This window comes from Peromyscus leucopus, chromosome 1 (assembly GCF_004664715.2).
Source record: "Peromyscus leucopus breed LL Stock chromosome 1, UCI_PerLeu_2.1, whole genome shotgun sequence".
In the NCBI taxonomy this organism is placed as follows: Eukaryota; Metazoa; Chordata; class Mammalia; order Rodentia; family Cricetidae; genus Peromyscus; species Peromyscus leucopus.
The window spans coordinates 124,316,771-124,341,166 of record NC_051063.1 but is presented as its reverse complement, the minus strand read 5'-3'; the positions used below and the strand labels follow the sequence as shown (position 1 = coordinate 124,341,166).

The 24,396-nt window shown below is 48.8% G+C and overlaps 2 protein-coding genes across 4 annotated transcripts in view; both read left to right on the top strand.

Annotated features, from left to right (window-relative positions):
• Gdpgp1 (GDP-D-glucose phosphorylase 1) overlaps positions 1-1,612 on the top strand; it is an 11,817-nt gene extending 10,205 nt beyond the window's left edge. The window contains exon 2 of the mRNA XM_028873741.2: positions 6-1,612. Coding sequence (XP_028729574.1) covers positions 6-1,172 — 1,167 coding nt within the window. The 3' untranslated portion in view covers positions 1,173-1,612. The remainder of the gene's footprint in view (positions 1-5) is intronic.
• Positions 1,045-24,396, top strand: LOC114696185 (tubulin polyglutamylase TTLL13). Of its 3 annotated transcripts, none has more exons than XM_037198043.1 (15): positions 1,045-1,127; positions 8,756-9,023; positions 9,762-9,802; positions 11,332-11,450; positions 13,599-13,729; positions 14,124-14,280; positions 14,668-14,811; positions 15,140-15,225; positions 15,546-15,777; positions 16,362-16,546; positions 19,937-20,122; positions 21,731-21,911; positions 22,198-22,377; positions 22,947-23,265; positions 23,642-24,396. In XM_037198043.1, the coding sequence occupies exons 2-15, from the start codon at positions 8,767-8,769 to the stop codon at positions 23,899-23,901; spliced, it is 2,478 nt and encodes an 825-aa protein (XP_037053938.1). In that variant the 5' UTR covers positions 1,045-1,127; positions 8,756-8,766; the 3' UTR covers positions 23,902-24,396. The 3 variants fall into 3 exon arrangements, with proteins under 3 accessions (XP_037053938.1, XP_037053936.1, XP_037053935.1); XM_037198041.1 differs by lacking the exon at positions 1,045-1,127 and adding an exon at positions 6,928-8,251; XM_037198040.1 differs by lacking the exon at positions 1,045-1,127 and adding an exon at positions 6,928-8,527.

The following is a 24,396-nucleotide window of genomic DNA, read 5'->3' as shown; positions in this document are numbered from 1 at the left end:
TTCAGGTGGCCTTCATGGCTGTTCCACATGATTCACAGGAACCTTCCTATCTGCTTCCCCCAGACCCTGAGGACTGGGAAGGACGAGACATCCCAGACTTTGTTTATGGACAGAAGGACCTCGTAGGGAAGGGAATTCAGTGGCCAAGGAATGCACCCAGCACCCTGGACGAACTGCCACGGTCCCGCTTCGACTCTGCCCTCTGCTCTGCGTGGATACAGCGAGTGGAACTGGGCCTGTTTCGATACCGCCTAGAAGATCTGCAGACCCAAATCCTCCCTGGTTCCGTGGGGTTTGTAGCTCAGCTGAATATAGAGCGAGGAGTACAGAGGAGGCGCCCTCAGAATATCAAAAGTGTAAGGCAGGAATTTGACCCCGAACAGTTTAACTTCAATAAAATCCGACCTGGAGAAGTCCTTTTCCGTTTGCAACGGGAGCCTAACGGCCCAGCTGCCCCAAAGCAAGAGGACATCCTTGTGGTGATCAATGTCAGCCCCCTGGAGCGGGGCCATGTACTGCTGGTGCCTGAGCCAGCTCGTGGCCTCCCCCAGCGCCTGCTGCCCGGGGTGCTGCGGGCCGGGCTTGAAGCTGTGCTTCTGAGCTCGCACCCAGGCTTCCGCGTAGGCTTCAACAGCCTGGGAGCTTTGGCCTCTGTGAACCATCTGCACCTGCATGGCTACTACCTGGCCCACCCACTGCCTGTGGAGGGCGCCCCAAGCACACCTCTGGATCCAAAGGGCTGTCTACATCTGCTGCAGTCGCTCCCAGCTCCTGGCTTCCTCTTTTACGCTAGTGGGCCAGGGCCTGACTTGGAAGCCTTGATTAGCAGGGTATGCCGGGCCACTGACTATCTGAGTGACCACGAGATTGCACATAACTTATTTGTGACCCGGGGAGCTCCACCTGGGCAGGCATCCTCTTCCTCAGGCCTCACTGGGATCCGAGTCATTCTGTGGGCCCGGAAGTCCAGCTTCGGAATTAAGGAAAGCGGGGCTTTCAACGTTGCACTCTGTGAGCTGGCCGGCCACCTACCGGTTAAAACATCCCAGGACTTCGGCAGCCTGACAGAGGCAGCTGCAGTGGCCCTCATCCAGGACTGTCTGCTGCCCCAAACTCAGGCAGAGGAGGTACAGGCAGCACTGGTGGCCCTGGTGGCCCAGGAAGAGCTGTGATTCTTCAGTTCTTTCTTTACTGATTTGAGGCCCTTTCTAAAGACTTAATCACTGGCATCTGGGCATTTCATGACTACCTTCCCACCTCTCAGCTTGAGGAGTATAGCGAAAGCACTGAATGAATGAATGAATGAATGAATGAATGAATGAATGTATTCTCGTGAAGGTTTCAATTGCTTCTCATCTCTCTTCTTAGATAAGCCCTAGGGGTAACAGATCTGCCTTTAAGGGCCAGCGAGATCACTCAGTGAGGGGGACGAGTGCTTGCTGCCAAGCCTGTCACCCTGGGTTCACCCTCCAGAACCCACACGGTAAAGGTTGTCCTCTGAGTCCCACATACATGCCATGGCACATACACACCCATCCGTGTACACATACATGAAAGTGAGTGTATCTCAAATAAAGTAAATGTGCCAGGTGGTGGTGGCACACACCTTCAACCCCAGCACTGGCTGGTTTGGGGGGGGGGGCGGCAGAGGCAGGGAGATCTCTGAATTCCAGGTCAAGTTCCAGGACAGCGAAGGCTGCACAAAGAAGCCCTGTCTGGAGCTGGGGGTGGGAGGCGAAATCAGTGAGTGTGAGAGCTTCACACTCCTGTTCTATCTGGCTTTGCCTTTGGTGAGAATCATTGTCTCTGCTTTGGTGGGTTCTGGATGCATCCAGCTACCATTTCCTTGACTTTCCTTTGCTCTTGTCCCTTTCCCAACCACTGCCTTTTTTTTTTTTTTTAAATAGATGGAGTCTGCTCTGTTGCCCAAGCTAGCCTCAAACCTCTCAAATCAAAGAACTAACCACACACACACACACACACACACACACACACACACACACACACACGTCGTCTTGGTTCCCTGAATCTCCGGGTCTCCAGCTTTGCCTGTGTGGCTGGTTTTGCCTCTCCCTTGTGCTTGGCACTGCTTCATCTTGGGGCTCAACCTCCTGTCTCTCTGAAACTCCATCCTAAATTTTCTTCTAGCCCCCAATAACAGAGCTGACTAGTGAGTTCAAAGCCGTCTTAGGTTACATACCAAGTCTACCTCAATTTGTTTGTTTGTTTGTTTGTTTGTTTGTTTGTTTGTTTTCGAGACAGAGTTTCTCTGTGTAGCTTTGCAGCCTGTCCTGGAACTCACTCTGTAAACCAAGCTGGCCTCGAACTCTCAGAGATCCGCCTGCCTCTGCCTCCCAAGTACTAAAGGCGTGCGCCACCACCGCCTGGCCAAAAAAAAATTTTAAATGCTAGTCGTAGACTAGAGAGGGTGCTCAGGGGACAAAGGTACTTGTCATCAATGACAGGAGTTTAATCCCTAGGACACACTTAGTTCAAGGAGAACGAACACTTGCAAGTGTGTCTGGCTTCCCACACATGCACTGAACAAACATACAAGTTTTCTGGTGTTGTTTGAGACAGGGTCTCACTATGTAGCTTTGACCGGCATCCAACTCACAGAGATCTGAGTGCCTCTGGCTCCCGCGTGCCAGGATTAAAGGCGTAGCCTGGCTTAATTTCTTAAAGACCCGCTGGTCCTTTTCCTGCTCCCACATAACAGATGAAGACATGGTTGTTGACAGTCACTTCAGGTCAGGCAGCAGTAACAGTCAAGGCTGAAGTGCAGGCCTTGGCCTGCGAGGCCAGAACTTAACGCTGGAACAATGTGTAGTGGAGACTGTTTACCCATGATGGTAGTGCCGTCTCAAAGTTGGCGGCCTCCTGGGATCTTTCAACAACCAAGCCCCTGTACCCCAATCTGTAGTTGAGTCAATCTGGGAAGTTTTTAAAAGTCCCATTGCTGAGTCAGGTATGATGGTACACACCTGTCATCCTAGCATTTGGGAGGCTAGGGCAGGAAGACGGCCACAAATTCAAGGCCAGCTTGAGCTACAAGCATCACCCCTGTTTAAAAAGAGAATGGAGAGATGGCTCTGCAGTTCCGAGTGAGGGCTGAGCCAGGCTCAGATTTCTGTGACTCGGAGGGTATCCAGGGCTCCAGGAGAAGACCCTGTCTACAAAACAAAAAATACCCAAACCAGACAAAGTAGTATAACACCTGTAATCCCATCACTCAGGAGGCAGAAGCAGGCAGATCTCTGTGAATTTGAGGTCATCTTGGTTTACATAGTGAGATCCAGGCCTGCCAGGGCTACATATGAAAACCCCCGTCTCAAAACAAAACAAAAACACCCACAAATATTAGGACCAACTTCTTTGGGATTCCAATGTAGACCGAAGACCTGAAGCTCTCCAAGAATCTTTCAGTCCTCCAGGGCCAGAAAGGGACTGCTGAGACATGCAGCCTTGTAGACTGAACAACTACTGAACAACAACTCTTGGCTTCTCCAGGGTGAGACAACCTCCTATACATAAAGAGAGAATATAGAGAATATATAAACAAAGCTTTGTTCCTTTAGAGAACCCTGACTAATATTCCTGCACAAGATTTGAACAAGATCAAGCCAAGCCAACCAACATTCCAATATAGATGGGGAGTCTTTTTTTTTTCCTGGTTTTTCGAGACAGGGTTTCTCTGTGTAGCTTGGTGCCTTTCCTGGAACTCACTCTTGTAGCCCAGGCTGGCCTTGAACTCACAGAGATCCACCTGGCTCTGCCTCCCGAGTGCTGGGATTAAAGGCTTGTGCCACCACTGCCCGGCTAGATGGGGAGTCTTTGAAGACACAGTTTATTTAAGTAGATTTCAGGCAATCTATTTTCTTGTTTGTTTGTTTTTTAAGACAGGATTTGTCCACATAGCCCTGGTTGTCCTGGAACTTACTGTGTAGACCAGGCAAGCCTTGAATGCTGAGTGAGATCTGCCTGTAATGCCAGGATTAAACATGAGCACCCAACACACAGCCTTTTTAGGAATTCTAGTTCACAACTAGAACTCTCTCTGTAGGTCAGGATGACCTTGAACTTCTGACTCTCCTGCCACCCCCTCCCACATGCTGGGGTCACAGATGAAGGCCACTATGTCTGTTTCCTGGGATGTTAGAGATCAAACCCGGGGCTTTGTGAGCATTAGGCCATCAATCTACCCAACTGATCTACACCCCAAACCCATGTCTTTACGTTTATTAATTTACTTAGTGTGTCTAGATTAGGGGATAAATTTGGGGAAGTCGGTTTTCTCCTACCTTAGGGATCCTGAGGAGTCTCTAACTTAGGTCCTCAGCCTTGGCTTCCTTCCTTTTTTTTTTTTTTTTTTTTTTTTTTTGGTTTTGGTTTTTTGAGACAGGGTTTCTCTTGTGTAGCTTTGCGCCTTTCCTGGGACTCACTTGGTAGTCCAGGTTGGCCTGGAACTCACAGAGATCCGCCTGCCTCTGCCTCCCGAGTGCTGGGATTAAAGGCGTGCGCCACCACCGCCGGGCCTTGGCTTCCTTCTTACCTGCTGAGCCGTCTTGAAGCCCCTGCCCTTATTTATTTTATGCAAATGCCTTGATTTAAATTACGAGGTTGCTACCAGATTACATCACTTTTCAGAGTCAGTAACATAATGATCTTGAGAAGTATAGAAAAGAACTTGACAAGGGTATATCAAGTCCTAAACACACACTTTTTGTTCTCTGTTATAGGTATGAAATTAAAATTTAAAAGATTGTACACTTAGCATACGTTACGAACTCACTCTCCTGAAGAAATGTCATACTCAACAACATCTTAAATGTAAGGGAGAGTTTGATTGCGCAGGCTTCAGAGTAAATAAGTACGTGTTGAATCGACCTGTTGAGGACCAAACGTTTCCTTTGTTTACAGCTCAGATGTCAGGGTGGTGTAACCTTAGGGCACATTTTTCCTGCACTTAGAATGTTGGGTTATTTACTTACTTGAAACCCCTTTAAGGAGTAACAAGGTTGGCATATTTGTTGATGATATTTATATCTATCTATCTCTATAGAGAGACAGATAGAGATATATGTTGTTTTTTAAGATTTATTTTATTATGTATACAGCATGTATGACTGCAGGCCAGAAGAGGGCACCAGATCTCATTACAGATGGTTGTGAGCCACCATGTGGTTGCTGGGAATTGAACTCAGGACCTCTGGAAGAGCAGTCAGTGCTCTTAACCTCTGAGCCATCTCTCCAGCCCCTTGTTTTTGTTTGTTTTTTTAACTTTTTTTTTTAATTTAAAGATTTATTTATTATGTATACAGTGTTCTGTTTGCATTTATCCCTTCAGGCCAGAAGAGGGAGCCAGATCTCATTACAGATGGTTGTAAGCCACCATGTGGTTGCTGGGAATTGAACTCAGGACCTCTAGAAAGAACAGCCAGTGCTCTTAACCTCTGAGCCATCTCTCCAGCCCTTGTTTTTGTTTTTCAAGACAGGGTTTCTCTAACAGCTCTGACTGGTTGTTCTGGAACCCACTCTGCAGACCAGGCTGGCCTCAAACTCAAGAGATCCTCCTGTCTACCTCCCAAGTGCTGGGATTAAAGGTGTGTACCACCACCGCCTGGCTAGAATAATACTTTCTTAAATCACATAGAATACTGATTTTAAGACTAAAAGAATAAGTGTCTGGAGAGGTGGCTCAGCAGTGAAGAGCACTTACTCTTATAGAGAACCAGGGTTACTGTGGAAATCAGTATGGCAGTTTCTCAGAAAATTGGGAATCAAACTACCTCAAGACCCAGCCATACCACTCTTGGGCATATACCCAAGGAATGCTCAATCATAACACAAAGATACATGCTCAACTATGTTCATAGCAGCATTATTCGTAATAGCCAGAACCTGGAAACAACCTAGACACCCGTCAACTGAAGAATGGATTAAGAAAATGTGGTACATTTACACAATGGAGTACTACTCAGCAGAAAAAAACAGTAACAGCATGAAATTTGCAGGCAAATGGATGGAACTAGAAAATATCCTGAGTGAGGTAACCCAAACCCAGAAGGACAAACATGGTATGTGCTCACTCGTGAGTGGATACTAGATATAAAGCAAAGATCAGTCAGACTGCAACCCACAGAACCAGGGAGGCTACATAGCAGGGGGGACCCTAGGATGACTGTGGCTTATAAGTTTTGGTTTCACTCAATCACTGGGCAAGCCTCAATGAAACATTTCACTATTAGGATAAGAATGTGTATTGTATCAAGCTGATGATAGAAAAAAAATTAAAAAAAAAAAGAAAAGAAAACCATGGTTTGGTTCCTAGTAACCATATGGCAGCTAACAACCATATGTGACTCCATTTCCAGAGAACCGACAACCTCTTCTGGCCTCTGAGGGCATTTGCACACATGTGGTACACATACATAAATGCATGCAAAACACCCATACACATAAAATAATAAGCAAATCTCTAAAAGAATAAAAGAGGGGGCTGGAGAAATGAATCAGTGGTTAAGAACACTGGCTGCTCTTCCAGAGGACCTGGGTATGATTCCCAGCACCCACATGACAGCTCACAACCATCTGTAACCCCAGTTACAGCAGATCCAACACCCTTCTCTGGCCTCCTCTAGCTCTGTGCATACATGGAGCACAGGCACTCAGGCACAAAGAAGCACATACATAATTTTTTAATAATAAAAAATGCTGGAGAGCCGGGCGGTGGTGGCGCACGCCTTTAATCCCAGCACTCGGGAGGCAGAGCCAGGCGGATCTCTGTGAGTTCGAGGCCAGCCTGGGCTACCAAGTGAGTTCCAGGAAAGGCGCAAACCAGCACAGAGAAACCCTGTCTCGAAAAAACCAAAAAAAAAAAAAAAAAAAAAAAAAAAAAAATGCTGGAGAAATGGCTCACTGGTTCAGAGGACCCAGGTTCAGTTCCCATGGCCCACAAGGTGGCTCACAACCATCTGTAAGTCCAGTTCCAAGGGATTTGATGTCCTTTTCTGACTTGCACCACCTCCAAGCAAGAATGTGGTCCACATACATACGTGCGGGCAAAAGCTCATACACATAAATTAGTATTTTAAAAAATTAATGACATAAGCTTCCATCACCGCACAACTACTTACTTAAGCACATTTTCAATATTACAGGGTAAGCAGAAAATACTCATATTCATGTAACTTCTAGAATGTTTGTCGTTTTATGAACAAAAACTGCTCAATTCTTCTCCGGGTTTTGCCACACAAAATAATCTGAATTTTAAGAAGTTGTGTTGGGTTTGGTGGAGGAAGCGAGTGGAATTCACAGTGGGGGAATGTCAAGTATAGGAAGGCGACAATGACAGAGCAATGGCATGAGATAACATTTCCTTTTCTTTCAGTTAAAATTTTTTTTCTTTATGGTGGTGGGCACCACGCCAAGGCGTGGGTATAGAGGTCAGAGGACAACTTACTGTTGTCCTGGCTCTCATCTTCCACCATGTGGGTTCAGGGAGTCGAACTCAAGTCCTCCGACTTGTCAGCAAGCACTCTTACCCGCTGAACCTCCTCTCTGGCCCTGTTCTGTAATTAGTTAATGGAACTGTTAAAGCTTAACAGGGTGAAACCCTTGGAAGGCAAATGTCCTAATCGCTGCTGTCCCTGTCAGGGGCGGGGACTTTTCTCGTGGCACCATTTCTGAAATGCAGAAGAAACACAAGCGGCTATTTGTCTCAAATACAGACTTCTTTGCCTTGGCCATCGGAATCCAGGAAAGTCACCAACGCGGGAGGACCACAAGTCCCATAATGCATTGGAAGAATCCCTCTTCGCTGAACACGGGCTCTTACACACTTTGACCTCCAGCCGCACCGGGCAAAACCCGACAGTCGGGGGCCAAGATGGCTTCGGCAGGCACCAGAGGGGGTGTGGTTCCCGGGAAGGCCACGCCCCCAGAACGCTACTCCAATAGGGGCCGCCTTCGTGTCCATAGCGACGGCGGCGGCGGCGGCCGTCGGCTTGCTTAAGGAGGCGCCGCCGCCGCCAGGATCTCGGAGCTAGGAGTTAACCCCGAGGGGGAGCGGGCTCCCCCTCGCGACGGCGGGGACAGACAGTCCTGTGGAACGAAGAGACGGTCCTCGACGTCCAGCAACGCCCAGGAAGAGCTGCAGCGGGCGAGGGGCGGCCATGAGCGACCAGCTGAGGCCAGCCCCGGGCTGCTAGGGGCAACTCCAGCAGCCCCTGAGCTCTCCTCGAAACCTCGGGTGGGCAGTGTCTGCCGTGGGTTTCCTTTCCTCTATCCGAGCCCAAGGGGTATCAGCCATCAGATGCCCGACCCCGACGTGTTCACATAGGGAAACTGAATCCTGGCTCGGGGAAAGGGCCGGCCCGAGAACCTTTGATCATCAGCTGTATTTTAAAGCAAAGAATCATCCAGTTCTGTCAGCCACCTCTCTTCCCATTCAGGAAACAAAACAGCCGTGATCGTGGCTTCTGCCAGCTCTGTTCTGCATGCACTGCAGTGTTTTGAATGATCCAGGGTAATCCTGGATGATGGTGGGGTCTTTTAGTTAAGGACTTTACATCCTACCAACATCCCATGCTCTCCCCATAGCCCTCTACTTGGAAACAACCTAGTCTACAGTAGAATTGGTCTGAAAGGGCAACATTTCCTTATAGCTCCATAAAGGGTCTCTGGGTGAATTCCTGCAGGACTTCCTGGGCCTGGAAGGAGGTCTGATATTTTATTCCCATCCCTTTCCCCTTAGAATCTAAGAGGATGGAGCCCAGTACCTGTAAGACCAGTGAATCTGAGGAAGAATATGTTGAGGAAGAAGAGTCTGAGGAAGAGTGTGTTAGAGAAGAATCGACCACCCCCAACTCTTCCCAGCAGGCACTTGCAAAGGCTGACTATAAAGAGTTTGAGAATGGGGTTACCTTATCTGTTGTGGCCAAGAAAATCCCAAAGAAAATCCTAAGTGTAACAGACACAGATGATTTGGAAGCTGGGAGGAGAAAGAGGAAGCGGAAACGGAGGTAACTTTTCCCTAGATCCCCACAGATCTGGCTCTAGAGAGTCAGCCCTTCAGCCTCACACCGCCATTTGGTAGAGGAGAACGATGAGATCTAAGCTTTTCACATTAGCCTTTGGGAGAGGAGAGGAGAGCCAGGCTGTGCAGAGCCAGGTTGTGGTGCACGTCCATCAATAATCCCAGCAATAGGAAGGCTGAGACAAAAGAATTACTATGTATTCCAGGCCAGTTTGGGACCCTGATTCAAAAACCATATAACAATGGGCTGATGGGATGGCTGAGTTGGGAAAGAGAGTTTGGTGCACAGCATGAAGGCTTGACTGTGAATCCCCAACGCTCACACACACACACACACACACACACACACACACACACACACACCCCAGTCATGGCGGCATATGCCTTTGTTCCCAGCACTCAGGGGCAGGCTGATCTCTGAGTTCCAGGCCAGCCTGGTCTACAGAGCAAATTTCAGGACAGCGAGGGCTACTCAGAGAAACCCCCTCTTGAAAATCCAAAAAGAAAGAAAGGCTGCTGCAACAGAAAAAAAAAAAAAAATTCAGAGCCGTTTGGGTCTGCCCAGCTTGGAATTGTAGCATGTTGGTTTGGTATTTAAGTTACTTCTAGAGAAAATGAATTTGCATTATACATACCTTAGCTATTCCTTCACCTGGGCTCCTGGCTGCCTGGAGCCTGTCCTTCCCTCCTCCTCTGCCTGATTTCTGTTCTTCCTTCATTTCAGACCCCTGGCCATCAATCTGACCAACTGCAAGTATGAGAGCGGTAAGCACTGGGCTCGTCACTCACAGCCGGGTGGGCAAGAGGGACCGTTGTTGTTCTTCCTGGGGCAGAAGCACAGCCATTCCCCCAGCCCCTGGTTACCTACTGCCTACACTGAGGTCCCCAGGCTGAGCTCCTCGAAGCGGAGATGTCCATATTTCAGCTAGTCTCACTGGTAGGGAAGGCATCTCCGGTTAGCTGGCAAAAAGAAACAAACAAAAAAACCACAAGCCAGGCACTCGGGAGGCAGAGGCAGGCAGATCTCTGAGTTCCAGGCCAGCCTGGCCTACAGAGTGAGTTGACAGCCAAGGCTACATAGTGAGACCCTCGGGGGGGACGGGGGACTAAAAACTAAATAATGATAATCATTTAAAGGGGGGGCTGATATAACTCATTGATAGAATACTTGTCTAACATGCATGAAGCCTTGGGTTTGATCCTCAGCACCCCATTTAACTGGTCCTGGTAGCTTCTGCCAGCATTTAGAAGATGGAGTCAAAAGGATCAGAAGTTTAAGGTAATCCTTGGTTACATTGCCAGCAAAAAACACGACAAAAAGTCTGTCGGAGTGTCGCCATTGCCCTGCCCTTCAAATGAGGAACAGAAGGAAAAGTTAAAACTGCTTTGGGGACTGGAGAGAGAGCTCATTATATACATGCACTTGTCAACAAGGCTGAGAACCCAAGTTCAATCCTGGGGACCCACATGGCAGAGGGAGACCCCCACATGCACATGATCTGACACACATGTGCCCACCTACACATACATGATTAAAAATAATGAAAATCTTTTTTTTTTTTTTTGCTTTTTGTTTTTGTTTTTTTCTAGATAGGGTTTTCTTTGTATAACCCTGGCAGTCCTGGAACTCACTCTGTAGACCAAGCTGGTCTTGAACTCCCAGAGATCCACCTGCCTCTGCCTCCTGAGCAATAGGATTAAAGGTGTGCACCACCACTGCCCAGCAAAATAATGAATATCTTAAAGAGCAAACAAACAAAATCCCAGCTATTTTTTGAAAGGTTGAGAATTTAGCTCAATGGTTAGGTTTAATCTCCAACACCACAAAAACCAAAAAGCCATGTCGTGTCCCCGTCCCGTCCCGTCCCGTGTGGTGTCCCTCCCCCCCCCCCCCCCCCCCCCCCCCCCCCCCCCCCCCCGCCAGAGGCTCTCAAGGAGCATAACAATGAAAAGTCATAGCTCAGCTAGGTCAAGGTTTTCAGCTGTCTCCTCCTCTCCCTACTGACATCTGTACAAAGAGCCACATCAGAGTCTTAGATGCCAGTGTGCTCCGACTGAGGGTTAGCTGGATATCCAAACAGTCCTGACCCAGAGCAGCAGAGCCTAGCTCTTGTTTTCTCTGCTAGCCTCGTGAACTTGAGATTGCAGCCTGGTAACTATGAGGCTGAGGTAAGAAGCACATGCCTTTACAGTCTGCTCTCTGGTCAGGTCTGCTCCTTCCTCAGCCTGGCTAGAGATCCGGGGCTCATGGCTGGTGCCCAGGCTGGCAGCATTAACTCTTCCTGTCTCTGCAGTGCGCCGGGCAGCCCAAATGTGTGGCCTGAAGGAAGTGGGGGAGGATGAAGAGTGGACTGTGTACTGGACAGACTGCTCTGTCTCACTGGAACGAGTCATGGACATGAAGAGGTTTCAGGTACCAATGTCCTGGCCCAACATCCAAAATGAGCATTCCCACCCACTCTGGCTGCCCTGACATGGGGACATTGCCTCTTTCCATTGCTGTGCCTTATCCAGACAGGGAGGCCACCCCCAGGTCTTCTGCTCCAATAAAAATATTCTCCTCTTGGCTCTCTGGAGCTTCTGTTACCTGAAGTAAGTGTTGGGTGGGGACGTCCCTGTCACATTATTTGTTCTGACCGGTGGCTTCTGACTAGCCCGTCTGCCTCATTGAGAGCAGGTGTGCCCATCTTGGGGCGAGGCCTAGAAAGCGGCTTCAGCAGAAGGCTAGGGACTTGGCTCAGTGCTCTGTGGTAGAGTGCTTGCCTAGTATGCAAAAGGCACCGAGTTCAATTGCCAGGATCTAAAAAAAAAGGGAGGGAGGGGGCTAATGATTATGCCAGATGGATGGTTTAGTATCTAAGCAGCTTAGCATCACACATCTACCAAGAGAGTGTGGAAGAGCCAAAGGTGGTAATATACACCAGTGATCCCAGCACTTGGGGGGTGGAAACCAGGAGCAGGAGGATCTCAAGGCCATCTACATAAGACCCAGCCTCAAAAAAGAAACAAAAGAAACACACACACACACACACACACACACACACACACACACACACACGACAGAGAAGGGGAGGGCAGGAGAGAGAGCCAGCCAACAATCGTATGCATGGGGCTGGGCATGGTATAGTGGTACAGGACAGTAATCCCAGCAGTCAGCACGCTGAGTCAAGAGGATGAGGTTTTTTTTTTTTTGTTTTTTTTTTTTTGGTTTTTCGAGACAGGGTTTCTCTGTGTAGCTTTGCGCCTTTCCTGGGACTCACTTGGTAGTCCAGGCTGGCCTCGAACTCACAGAGATCCACCTGGCTCTGCCTCCCGAGTGCTGGGATTAAAGGCGTGCGCCACCACCGCCCGGCGAGGATGAGGTTTTTGAGGCTATCTATCCTGGGCTGTCTATCAATACCCTGACTCAAAACAACAAAAAGCAAGACAGTGTGTCATCATGTCTGGTGAAGTCATGTGTGGCTTAATGATGAGGATTCGCAGGTAAAGAATGGGTTGGTGGGCGATTTCCTCGCGGGAACACCGCAAGTGCAGTAAACAAATGTCTGTCCAGTCGCTAGGTGATGAGGTTTTCTAGGAGCACCATTTGGTCTGTGCTTTGTCCTTACCTGAAATGTCGCTATGCAGTACGTGACTAATTAAGAAGGGTCTGCAGGCTTCTCTAGGGGAGTCGAGAAAGGGAGCCCAGGAGAGAGTAACTGCTCTAAATGCTGGAGAAGCTGCAAAGAATGCAGGGAGCTGCTGTCAGATGGGGGTTACTGATTAACAGCTTTTACCAAGGGATTCCTGTGTATCAGCCAGATGCTGTTAGGTGTTTTTATATTGCTTCTTCATTGAATCCTTAGCATGCCTGAGTGGCAGAGAGCGGTATGTTAAAAAGAGGACAGGAAGGCTCAGAACACAGAGTTCACACAGCTAGTGGCTAAGGAAGGCAGCTGGATGCACTCTGCTGTCTCATGCTTCTGCCTTCCATCCCCGCAGGGTAGAACAGCTAAGGGCCCCAGCAGACCCCCTCTCGTGCCGTGTGGTCTCTGGGTGCTGTGGCGTGCATTCCCTACAGTCCTTTTGGTTTCCTTTTCTCCTCTGTGTCTTCATGGAGATGCGTTTCTTATTATTTCTTTGTGTTATCATGTATCATTCTTCTTTTGAAAGTGTGTGTTTGTGTGTGTGTGTGTGTGTGTGTGTGTGTGTGTGTTGCTGAGAACTGAACCTAGGACCTCATGCCCACTGATCAAACACTCCATCACTGAGCCTTATCTTGGTGGACCAAGGATGTGAGATGGTGGCTGGAAAGCACAAGGTCCTGGCTAGTCTACACTTTTCTAGCTGTCCTCTCCTTTCTCAGCCTTGCTGTAAATGTCTACTGGGGAGAGGCCATGGAGTGACTTCCCACCTGCCTTATGGAAGCCTCCGGTTTCACCCTTGCTGACTAGATACAGTGCCATCCTCCCCTGGGACTTCCTTTCCTTTCCAGTCCCTTTCCATGGCTCCATGGGATGCCCAGGTCCTAGGAACTGCCACGTACTCCCGGGGGCAGTATAACCAACTGACTCTGTTTCAGAAAATCAACCACTTCCCTGGCATGACAGAAATCTGCCGCAAAGATCTGCTGGCTCGGAACCTCAACCGCATGCAGAAGCTCTACCCTACCGAGTACAACATCTTCCCTCGAACCTGGTGTCTCCCTGCAGAGTGAGTGAGCCGAGATCCTGGGGGCAGGGTAAGGAGTCACTCTCTGTGGTCTTGTGACCCAGACGTGTTTAAGAGGGTTGGAACTGGACCAAGAAAGATTCAGCTGACCGGGTGGTGGCGCACGCCTTTAATCCCAGTCCTCGGGAGGCAGAGGCAGGTGGATCTCTGTAAGTTTGAGGCCAGCCTGGTCTACATAGCAAGTACAGGCTAGCCAGGGCTACAAAGAAAGACTGTCTCAAAAAAAAAAAAAAATTCAGCTGGCCAAAGCAGAAGTGGGTCCAAGGCTAAGTGCTCCAAGAAGAGCCTGGAAATAGATAACAGGAAGATGGCCATGGGGGTCCCAGGACAGTCAGGGTGCACAGAAACCCTTTGACCAGCCTCTCTCTGCATGTAGCTATGGGGACTTCCAGGCCTACGGTCGTCAGCGGAAAACCCGCACTTATATCTGCAAGCCAGATAGCGGCTGTCAGGGGCGTGGCATCTTTATCACCAGAACCCCTAAGGAAATCAAGCCAGGAGAGCATATGATCTGCCAGCAGTACATCACCAAGGTGAAGGCCACCTCGGAGCCCCCAGGCCTTTCCCCACACTGGGATGCCTTATCCCTTGTACATCAGGGCAGATGTCAATTATAGGCTTGTGCCCTCTCTGCTGTCCTTATCATCTTACAGACTGTAGCCATTGTTCGGAGCTAGCCAGCCTTGGTTTGACTCACAGCTTTCCCGTATCCCAGACACATGATCTTGGGCAGTTATCTGGCCCTTTCCTTGGTACTATTTCCTCACTGTTAAAAAAGAATAACAACAGTTACTGCTTTGTATGATTATTGTGAGGATTCAATGTGTTATATAGTGGAAGCACCTGTAATAACCATATATTGCATGTAATACGCACTTTAGAAGTTCATTAGTATTCCCTCTGGGTTTGCGTGCTCTTAGCCCTTCCTCATTGATGGCTTCAAGTTTGACATGCGAATCTATGTTCTGATCACTTCCTGTGACCCTCTCCGGATCTTCATGTATGAGGAAGGCCTGGCCCGTTTTGCCACCATGCCGTATGTGGAACCTAGCCATAACAACCTGGTGAGGAGGCAGGGTGGCCCCCTCTTCTCCTTCATTGCCATGAGTGCCTTGCTTCTAGGGACAAGCATGGTAGGAAAATTTGTCATTGCCAGCCATGACCAAGGGAGGGAGCCAGTGAGAGTCATAGCACCCGGGGGAGCCCTTGCTGGGTGGTGACCAAGGAAAGGTTCTGTCTGAAGTGACCAGGATCATACAGGACAGTCCCTGGTGAAGAGGGCCAGGTGATGAGCAATCTTGGGGCGGAGCAGTGGGTAATAAGAAGGCACCAAAGAGCTGGAGAGGCCACACAGAGGCAGGGTGAGCCAATACCGGGCCATTCACTTCACAGGAGGATGTGTGCATGCACCTGACCAACTATGCGATCAATAAACACAATGAGAATTTTGTCCGGGATGATGCTGTGGGCAGTAAGAGGTATCCCCTATTCTGTTTTCCCTTGCTTCCTCTGCCTTTAGTCCCACAGTCTCAGGAGCCCATGAAACCCAACTGGCTCTTGGGAAGCTGATTTCTCAGGAGTCTCTGATTTTGAAGACCCTAGTCCTGTGTCCGAGCTCTTAAGTGCAGACTCAACCACCTAGGGCCCTAGTAACTAATCCCAGCTCCCAGCTACTAGCAGCCCTTTGAAGCCCAGGGTCCCAAACACCGAATTGGGGTTAACGTCAGGGAGCCTCCTGCCTGCAGCCAGGCCTTGCTGGCATGGAAATCGGTCTTCCTCTGAGCACTGGGCCTCATAGGAAGCTGTCGACACTCAATGCCTGGCTGCGAGAGCACAGCTATGACCCCCGAGAGCTGTGGGGGGACATCGAGGACATCATCATCAAAACCATCATCTCAGCCCACTCTGTTCTTCGCCACAACTACCGAACCTGTTTCCCCCAATATCTGTGTGGAGGTACATGTGCCTGCTTTGAGATCCTGGGTTTTGACATCTTACTGGACCACAAGCTCAAACCCTGGCTTCTAGAGGTAAGACTTCTCTCCTCAACTTGCCAAGGCCACAGTCAGAGGCCTCACCCTGGGAGGAGTGTACTCACACGGTAGAATAGGGAGGACAGGGAGGTAGAAGTCTCAGGGTGGGCAAGAACCAGGTGACAGCGTAAGATTTTCTCATTTACCAAGACAAACACTGGTGGTCTTTGCCCTCTACAGTAGTAGTTCAAACTGGGCATGTCCGTAATCTTAGTGCTTGGGAAGCGGAAGAAGGAGGATTATGATTTCAGAATGAGCCTCAGCTACATAGTGAATCTGAGGCTAGCCTGGATTCTATGAAACCCAGTCTCAAAAACCCAAGGAAAGCAAGCAAGCAAGCAACATAGCAATCCATGTTCAGGACTCCCTAGTGCTCCCTGAGTGAGTCTAGCCCTTCAGGACCCTGTGTCAGCAGTCAAGTTGTCTGGCTTTCTCTCACTAGCCCATAGATGGGTCAGATCTCTCCTCAGGTGTCGGCTCAGGCCACAGGAGGGAGCGGTTTCTCCCCAGACTAGACCTACAACAGACCAACCCCTGCTCAGGTGGTCTAGGAAAGGGACAATAAGGACTCCTCTCGGCAGGTAAACCACTCCCCAAGCTTCACCACAGACTCTCGCCTGGATCGAGAGGTGAAAGATGCACTTCTCTGTGATGCCATGAACCTTGTCAACCTCCGGGGCTGTGACAAAAAGAAGGTGATCGAAGAGGACAAGCGTCGAGTCAAGGAGCGGCTTTTCCCATGCCACCAACAGCCACGAGAAGCCAGGTGTGTCCAGTATCTAATAGATATTTGTTTATTTGAGACAGGTCTCTGCCTGGCCTGGGACTAGATATGTAGACTAGGTTGGTCTCAAACTCACAGAGATCTACCGGCCCCTGCCTCCCAGTTGCTGGGATTAAAGGTGTGCATCACTATGTCCAGTTTATTTATTTATTTATTTATTTATTTATTTATTTATTTATTTATTTATTTATTTATTTATTGGTTTTTCGAGACAGGGTTTCTCTGTGTAGCTTTGCGCCTTTCCTGGGACTCACTTGGTAGCCCAGGCTGGCCTCGAACTCACAGAGATCCGCCTGCCTCTGCCTCCCGAGTGCTGGGATTAAAGGCGTGCGCCACCACCGCCCGGCTTATTTAGCACATGTTTTGTGTGTGTGGTGTGTGTGTGTGTGTGTGTGTGTGTGTGTGTGTGTGTGTGTGTACTGGGCCATGCCAGACCCGTGGTCAGAGGACAACATGTGGTAGTTGGTTCTCTCCTGCCACCATGTTGGAGCATGGGGATTGAACTCAGGTCCTTAGGCTTGGCCACAAGTATCATTATCCATTGACCCATTCTGCAGGTCCTGGTAGGTGTTTAGTTGTGCAACTTAACTGCTTTGTTATTACTTTCCTGAGAGAAGGAGCTAATTAGCTGAAAAAAAATTTTTGCATAGATAATACACTACATATTCTAGAGACATATTTTTAAAAAATACATTGAGTAGTCTTTTTCATGCCCCTCTCCTGCAGTGAATCAGTTTTCAGCTGACTCATGTTACTATTGTATATTTATATTTGTACAAGCATTTAAAAGTCTAGATGAGCCGGGTCTTGGTGGTGCACGCCTTTAATCCGAGCACTCAGGAGGCGGATCTTTGTGAATTCAAGGCCAGCCTGGTCTACAGAGCGAGATCCAGGACAAGAACCAAAACTACACGGAGAAACCTTGTCTCGAAAAACCAAAAAATAAAAAATAAATAAAAATACAAGTCTAGATGTGGGGCTGGAGAGATGGCTGAGCGGTTAAGAGCACTGGCTGCCATTCCAAAGGACCTAGGTTCAATTCCCAGCACCTACATGGTGGCTTGAAATCATCTGTAACTCCAGTCCTAGGGGATCTGGCCCCCTCCTTTGTGGGCACTGCACATACATGGTGCACAGTCATACAGGCAGGCAAAACATCCTCACATGTAAAAATAAATATTAAGAAGGTCTAAATGTATTTATACAAAATCCTTTCTCCTGGTATCCCCAGACTGTTAAATAAGTCACACTCTGTAGCTTTCTTCAGTAGGTACATAAGGAACTGTATGTTGTGTGGTCAGCTGGTTGGAGCTGTTTAGTTCTGACACATTATTATTATTATTATTATTATTATTATTATTATTGTTATTATTATTGGTTTTTCGAGACAGGGTTTCTCTGTGTAGCTTTGTGCCTTTCCTGGATCTTGCTCCGTAGACCAGGCTGGCCTCAAACTCACAAAGATCTGCCTGGCTCTGCCTCCCGATTAAAGGCGTGCGCCACCACCGCCCGGCCTGACACTTATTTTTTTGACACATGTTCTTGCTATATACAGTGGCCCAGGTAGCCCAGGCAGGCCTTGAACTAATGATATACCATAACTCCCAGTTGGGTTTTTTTTTTCTATTTTTATTTATTTTCAGAATTTCATAGATGCATATGGTGTATTTTGGTCAAATTCACCCCTGCCCCCCAACCTGTAACTTCTCCCAGATCCACCATCGTAACTTCTTGTTTTGTTTTGTTTTTAATAACCCACTGAGTGTGGTTTGTGTTGTCTGTGTACTCATTGGAGTGGGGCTGTCCACTGGAGTGTGGTCTACATACCAGGAGTCACACTCTTAAAGAAAACAGACTATCTCTCCTCCCGGAAGACATCAACTGTCAATAGTTTCTCATCCAGAGATGGGGCTTCTGAGCCCCTCCCCCCTCCGCTGGAATGTTGACTGTATTGACTTGGTGCGGATACTGTGCAGGTACCCACAGCTGCTCTGAGCTCTTGAGAGCATCTGTTCTGTTAGGTCCAGAAGAGACTTCATTTGCTCCAGTCCTCTCTGACCTCTGGCTCTATGATCTTTCCATCCCCTCTTCCGCAAAGGTGCCTGAGCCTTGGGGGGGGGGGGCTGGTCTGTTTTGTATCAAAGCTCATCTAGAAACCAGTTCCTGAGAATCCTTGCGACAATGACATCCAGGAAGCAGTTCAGTTGTATATGAAATTGTTTGAGTTGTTCTTTATCACTCACTATTTTCACTATAAAATGGTTTACAATAGGTTATAATAGGTTGCTAATACTGAAATTATAATTTGCTGATGAGACATAAAATTGAATTGAATTAATCTGGAGAGTAGCATTGTTTTTCTCTGTTTGCATTTTGATATGCAGAGGCAAAGTGTATTGATTCCTCGAAATAGCGTTAGGGACCGGCACATAGCAGCCACTCCAATATTTGTGTGGTGAATGGGGGTGAAGGGTCATTTGTAAGCACCCTGAATAACCCCAAAATATGGGGTGGTACATCTGAATGAATCGTGTCTGTCAGTGGGAAAATGTGTGGAAAATACTGGACTAAAGAAACAAAGGAATCCTGGTGTCATGGTGCAGGACTGGAATTCCAGCACTTAGGAGGTAGAAGCAGGAGGGTCATAAGATCAAGACCAGCTTGAGCCACTTAGCAAGCTCTTGTCTCAGGCAAATGGACAAACAAATGTTAAAACTACAAGAGCTTTTTCTTTTTTATAGTCTAGGAATGAATTGTGTGCCTCACAGCAGTGAGCACGAGGCTGGCTGGTTGGCCTTGATCTCACTAAGAAGCTGAGGCTGGATTCGCACTCTAGCTCTTCTGACTTCCCAGTGTTAGGATTATAAGCCTGTGGCACATCTACTTTAATTTTTTTCATATATATATATGGTTTTTCAAGACAGAGTTTCTCTGTGTAGTTTTGGAGCCTGTCCTGGATCTCGCTCTGTAGACCAGGCTGGCCTCAAACTCACAGAGATCTGCCTGCTCCTGCCTCCCGAGTGCTGGGATTAAAGGCATTGCCACCACCAACTGGCTTTCTTTTACATTTTCTACATCGAATTGGTATTACTCTTATAATCAGGAGCCCAAAAGACTGTGGTAACTAGATTGTTTGTTTATGACTAGATCACTCTGAATTTAGGATGAGAATCAAAATTCTGGAAACCACACCTAATTTGATGATTACGTACATGGTGGGGCTAGCCATGAGCTTGGATGCTTCCCTACCTAGGCAGGGCTCAGGGAGACCCGGCAGGCAGTAGGAGGTTCTGAAAGCCTTAGCCAGCATTCTTTTCCCTCCGGAACATTCTCACAGCCTTCCTCTGACTCCCCTAAGCTTGGTTTCTATAGGCGAGAGCAGATTGAGTCATCCCAGGCTGCCATGCAGGACCAGGAGCGATATGAAGATTCCCACCTAGGGGGCTACCGGCGGATCTACCCTGGGCCCGACTCAGAGAAATATGCACCCTTCTTCAAGCACAACGGCTCCCTCTTCCAGGAGACTGCTGCCTCCAAGGCCAGAGAGGAGTGTGCCAGGTACCTTGGCTGCATTTTCCTCTGTCCAGGTGGGTTGGGGGCAAGTCCTGAAGTTGAATTGCTCCCTAGCAGGGGAAGAGGAAGGCGCCACATACTTGAGAAAGGAGAAATAGAGAAAGATTTCTAACAGGTTCTCCTCTGTGTCCAGGAACATGCATGTATGCCTTCACTTGAACGTATGATGTGTATGTATGCAATGTATGTGTGCACACTATGCATGTGGAAGCCAGAGGACAACCTTGGGTGTTGTTCCCTAGCTGCTTACCTTGTTTGTGCATTTTTGTTTGTTTTCGAGACAGGGTTTCTCTGTGTAGTTTTGGTGCCTGTCCTGGAACTCACTCTGTAGACCAGGCTGGCCTCGAACTCACAGAGATCCACCTGCCTCTGCTTCCTGAGTGCTGAGATTAAAGGCATGCATGACTACTGCCCGGCGTTTGTGCATTTTTAAATATGTAAAAATTACATTTACTTATTTTCATGTGTATGTATACACAGTGCACATGTGGAAATCAAAAGAACTTTCAGGAGTCACCGTCTCCTTCCGCCATGTGGGTTCCAGGGAATGAACTCAGGTGGTCAGGTTGGTGGTCAGGTCAGGTTGGTAAAGCACCTTTACCAAAGAGCTGAGCCATCTTGCCAGCTCCACTTAGTTGGTTTTTTTTTTTTTTTTTTCCAAGACAGGGTTTCTGTGTAGCTTTGCACCTTTCCTGGAACTTGCTTTGTAGACCAGGCTGGCCTCGAACTCACAAAGATCCACCTGCCTCTCTGCCTCCCGAGTGCTGGGATTAAAGGTGTGTGCCACCACTGCCTGGCTCCACTTTGCTTTTTATTCTGTATTGTTATTATTATTTTTTAGAGTCTTGTGTTTTTGAAATGGGTCTCAATATATAGCTTTGGCTGGCCTGGGACTTGCTGTATAGACCAGGTTGGCCTCAAATGCGTGGAGATCTGCCTGCCTGTGCTTCCCAAATGCTGGGACTAAAAGTGCCTACCACTAAGTCTGGGCCACTTGATTTTTTTGAGTCTCTCATTGGCCTGAAACTCACCCAAGTAGGCTAGGCAGGCTGGCCAGCAGGAGTCCCAGGGAACCTGCCTATTTTTGCCTTCCGGTACTGAGATACAAGCATGTGCTACCACATCTGGCCTTTTTTAAAAAACAACAAAAACAAAAAACCACAGGTTCTGAGGCTTGAACTCAGATCATTCTTTCAGGTCAAGGACTTCACTGCCTGAGCTATCATCCCAGTCCACTAACAGATTCCCCCCCACCCCCCACCCCCGTTTTTTTTTTTTTTTCTCCCTGAGACAGGGTTTCTCTCGGTAGCTTTGGAGCCTATCCTGGAACCAGCCCAGGCTGGTCTCGAATTCACAGAGATCCTCCTGGCTCTGCCTCCCGAGTGCTGGGATTAAAGGCGTGCGCCACCACGGCCCGGCACAGATTCTTGATGAGTCTTTCCTTTAGTGTGTTTGCTATGCTCTCCCTCGTTCCTTCTCGTCAGCTCCAACACTGCATGCAGCATGATTTCCTTTGATTAGCCCATCCTGTTTCCCCTCGCCCCTTCTCCCCGCACAGCCTCTCCCGTGTCTGAAACTGCTGTGTCTTGTCAGGCAGCAGCTGGAAGAGATTCGCCTCAAGCAGGAACAGCAGGAGAACCCAGGCACCAAGAAGCGAAGGGAGAACAAGGACCAGAACCAGGGGGAATCGGCTGGGGAGAAGAGCCGATCCCGAGCCGGAACACGCGGCCTTGTCACCAGCTTGGCTTATAGAAACCGGAACCGGGAGAAAGAGGTGTCAGGGGCTGCGGCTCTTCTCTTTTCACATGAAACTAAATGGGGACCAGTAGAGAAGGGAGTCCCTGCTGTCCCGTCCTCTCCTTGCTCGAGAGAGACGAATCCCTAACTAGTAAACTGAATCTGACCTTCTGGGACAGAAGGGGAGAGAAGGGACAGCTGGGGGACCCTCACCGTGAGGTCTGGGGAGGGAAGGAGGTAGCGTGGAGCAGGGGCCCGCAGCCATCCTTGCTGATGGTTCGAGCCCCATCTTGGACATCCTCTCTCTCTCCTGTGCCTTGTAGCTGCTACCAGCACACCTGGACACCATGCAGCCTCAGGACATTGTGGAAGAGGAAGAGCTAGAGCGGATGAAGCTCCTGTTACAAAGAGAGAATCTCATCCGAAGCCTGGGTATTGTAGAGCAGCTCACGCGCATGCTGTACCCCAGCCACCGGGGCCACAGAAAGCTTCATGAGTATCGGGTGAGGGTCCCTGAGAAGCCTCTCACAAAGCCAGGGAACAAGGGCTGTGATGCCAGCACATGGTGGTGGTTACACCAAAGGAGGTTTATGTGATGGTATCTGTCACTGGAGCCTGGGAGAGGGTCTGTTGCTTCCATGATGTCTGTTCCCAGGATCCCTTGGGTTTGGTATTGCAAGCCAGCAAAGTGCAGCTCCCAACTTTCTCAATGGCAAGAGACTTGCTCTCTCTATTCCTGTTTCGCAGCAACTCACAACTCATGACTGACAAGTAACAAGGCCACCGCCATGCTCAGTGGCTTCCGTGTAACCGCCCTAGCATTGCCAATACCTGGCTCCAATGGGAGCTAAGTAAACAGTCTTGGGCAACAAAACAGCTGCCGTTTTCACTCTTCCCTGGGCTGGTAATGAACCTGTTGGGCCCTCTGTTTTTGTTGAACCCCCAGAGAGTAACTAGTTAAAACAGTGGCTATGGCCTAGAAGAGATTGTTCTATTTTTCAGTTGCCTATTTCTTCCAACACGCTATCCAGCCTCACAAGAAATATGGTAAGGGGCTGCTCTTCTCCTCTAGCCTAGATTTCACCAGGACGGGCTGGGCAGTCAAGAACTGCAACCTGTGAATTTGGTCCCACTGGTGTTCCTGAGAGGGGCCGCCTCAGAACAGGTCCCTCCTCATTTCCTGCAACCACTCCGGCCCCACGAATTGATCCCCAGGATCTTAGGGCCACTCTCAAGCACGAATCCCGAAATTGCACAGCATTCTCGGTGCCATCTGCAGCCCAAGAACTTCAACTGGATAGGCGATCCAGCAGCCACTGGCCACTGTTCATTGTCAATGAAGAAATCTGGGAAGCACTATTTTTCCAGCTCTAGAGTCAGGCTCACTGGCCGTAAGTATACAAAACTAGCTTTGGTCACTTTGACTGGTGTAAATTCCCAGTGGCAAGTATTACAGCTGGGATGATCCCAAGATATAAAGTGGCACTCCTGATAGTGTAGTCATGGGGGAAGGCAGTGGACCCGTTTATTTACTTCCTTCTGTCTAGTGACCCTGGTGATAGACATGGCAGAAACAGTCCCAGCCCTCAACAAAGGTTAACAGGGAAATGGACATATAAACAGACTAATAAAATACGTGTGGTAAAGATGCTGGAGGGAAGCTTGGGATGCCAGTCTTCTGTGTAATTGGACCACAGTTGGGAAAGAGGTGAGAACATCTCTTCCATGAGTACCACAACTTAGTGGGAATCCATGTTTCTACTGCAGAAGGTCAAGCCAGCAGAAGGCTAGAAGCCATAAACCGAGCCCTGTCAGGATCAGTGCCACCCACTTTAACCCCAAAGCAGGGCTATCTTCTGCAGCCCGAAAGACAGGGAAGTGACTCATGGACTGAATGCTGCACCTTGCCCTCCATGGTAAACTCTGGCCACAGAGGAGCAAAGGCTGGGAATCTCAGCCTATGCCCTGCTTCTGCACCAGTGCTGCATCATTCCAGCCCACTCCTCAACGTCGTCCAACACAGGTAAAAGAAGGGAAGCCCAGCACTCAACTAAAAGAGCAAATGGCCTTCAACCATTGCCAATGGAAAGACTGCCACCCAGTTCCAGTTTGAAAAGCTCTGGCCAGGACCTTTGTTTGCAAAAGGCAAAACACAGACACCAAGAATTCTTCACCATTCTAAGATTCTTTGGTAAAGATCAAAAAGATCGGTAAAGACTAAAAGATGAAGCGCTAAGACCAGCATGTATGCGTCTCTGCTCATCAAGCCTTAGGCTGAGTTTACCGCTAAGCGATGGGTCTGAACCCTGGTTGTGGCCTGTGGCTGGAGGTCATTGGGCAACAAGGAGTTCCTTTCCGAGTGGAGTCAAATGCCCAAGGTACGGTGTAGTCGCCATCAGAAGATTGCTTAGGGTTCGCCCTTCCTGCCACAGTGGCAGAATCAGGCAGGCCTGGGCAGCCTGTGCCAGAGGGGCGGCTCTGGGCAATGAACCCGTCTTTTTATTAAAGTTTATGTCATTTTC

Coding starts and splice junctions, on each gene's coding strand:
- LOC114696185 (XM_037198040.1), top strand. Junction 20,123..21,730: donor GCCAGAGAGGAGTGTGCCAG/GTACCTTGGCTG, acceptor GTGTCTTGTCAG/GCAGCAGCTGGAAGAGATTC. Junction 21,912..22,197: donor ACCGGAACCGGGAGAAAGAG/GTGTCAGGGGCT, acceptor TGTGCCTTGTAG/CTGCTACCAGCACACCTGGA.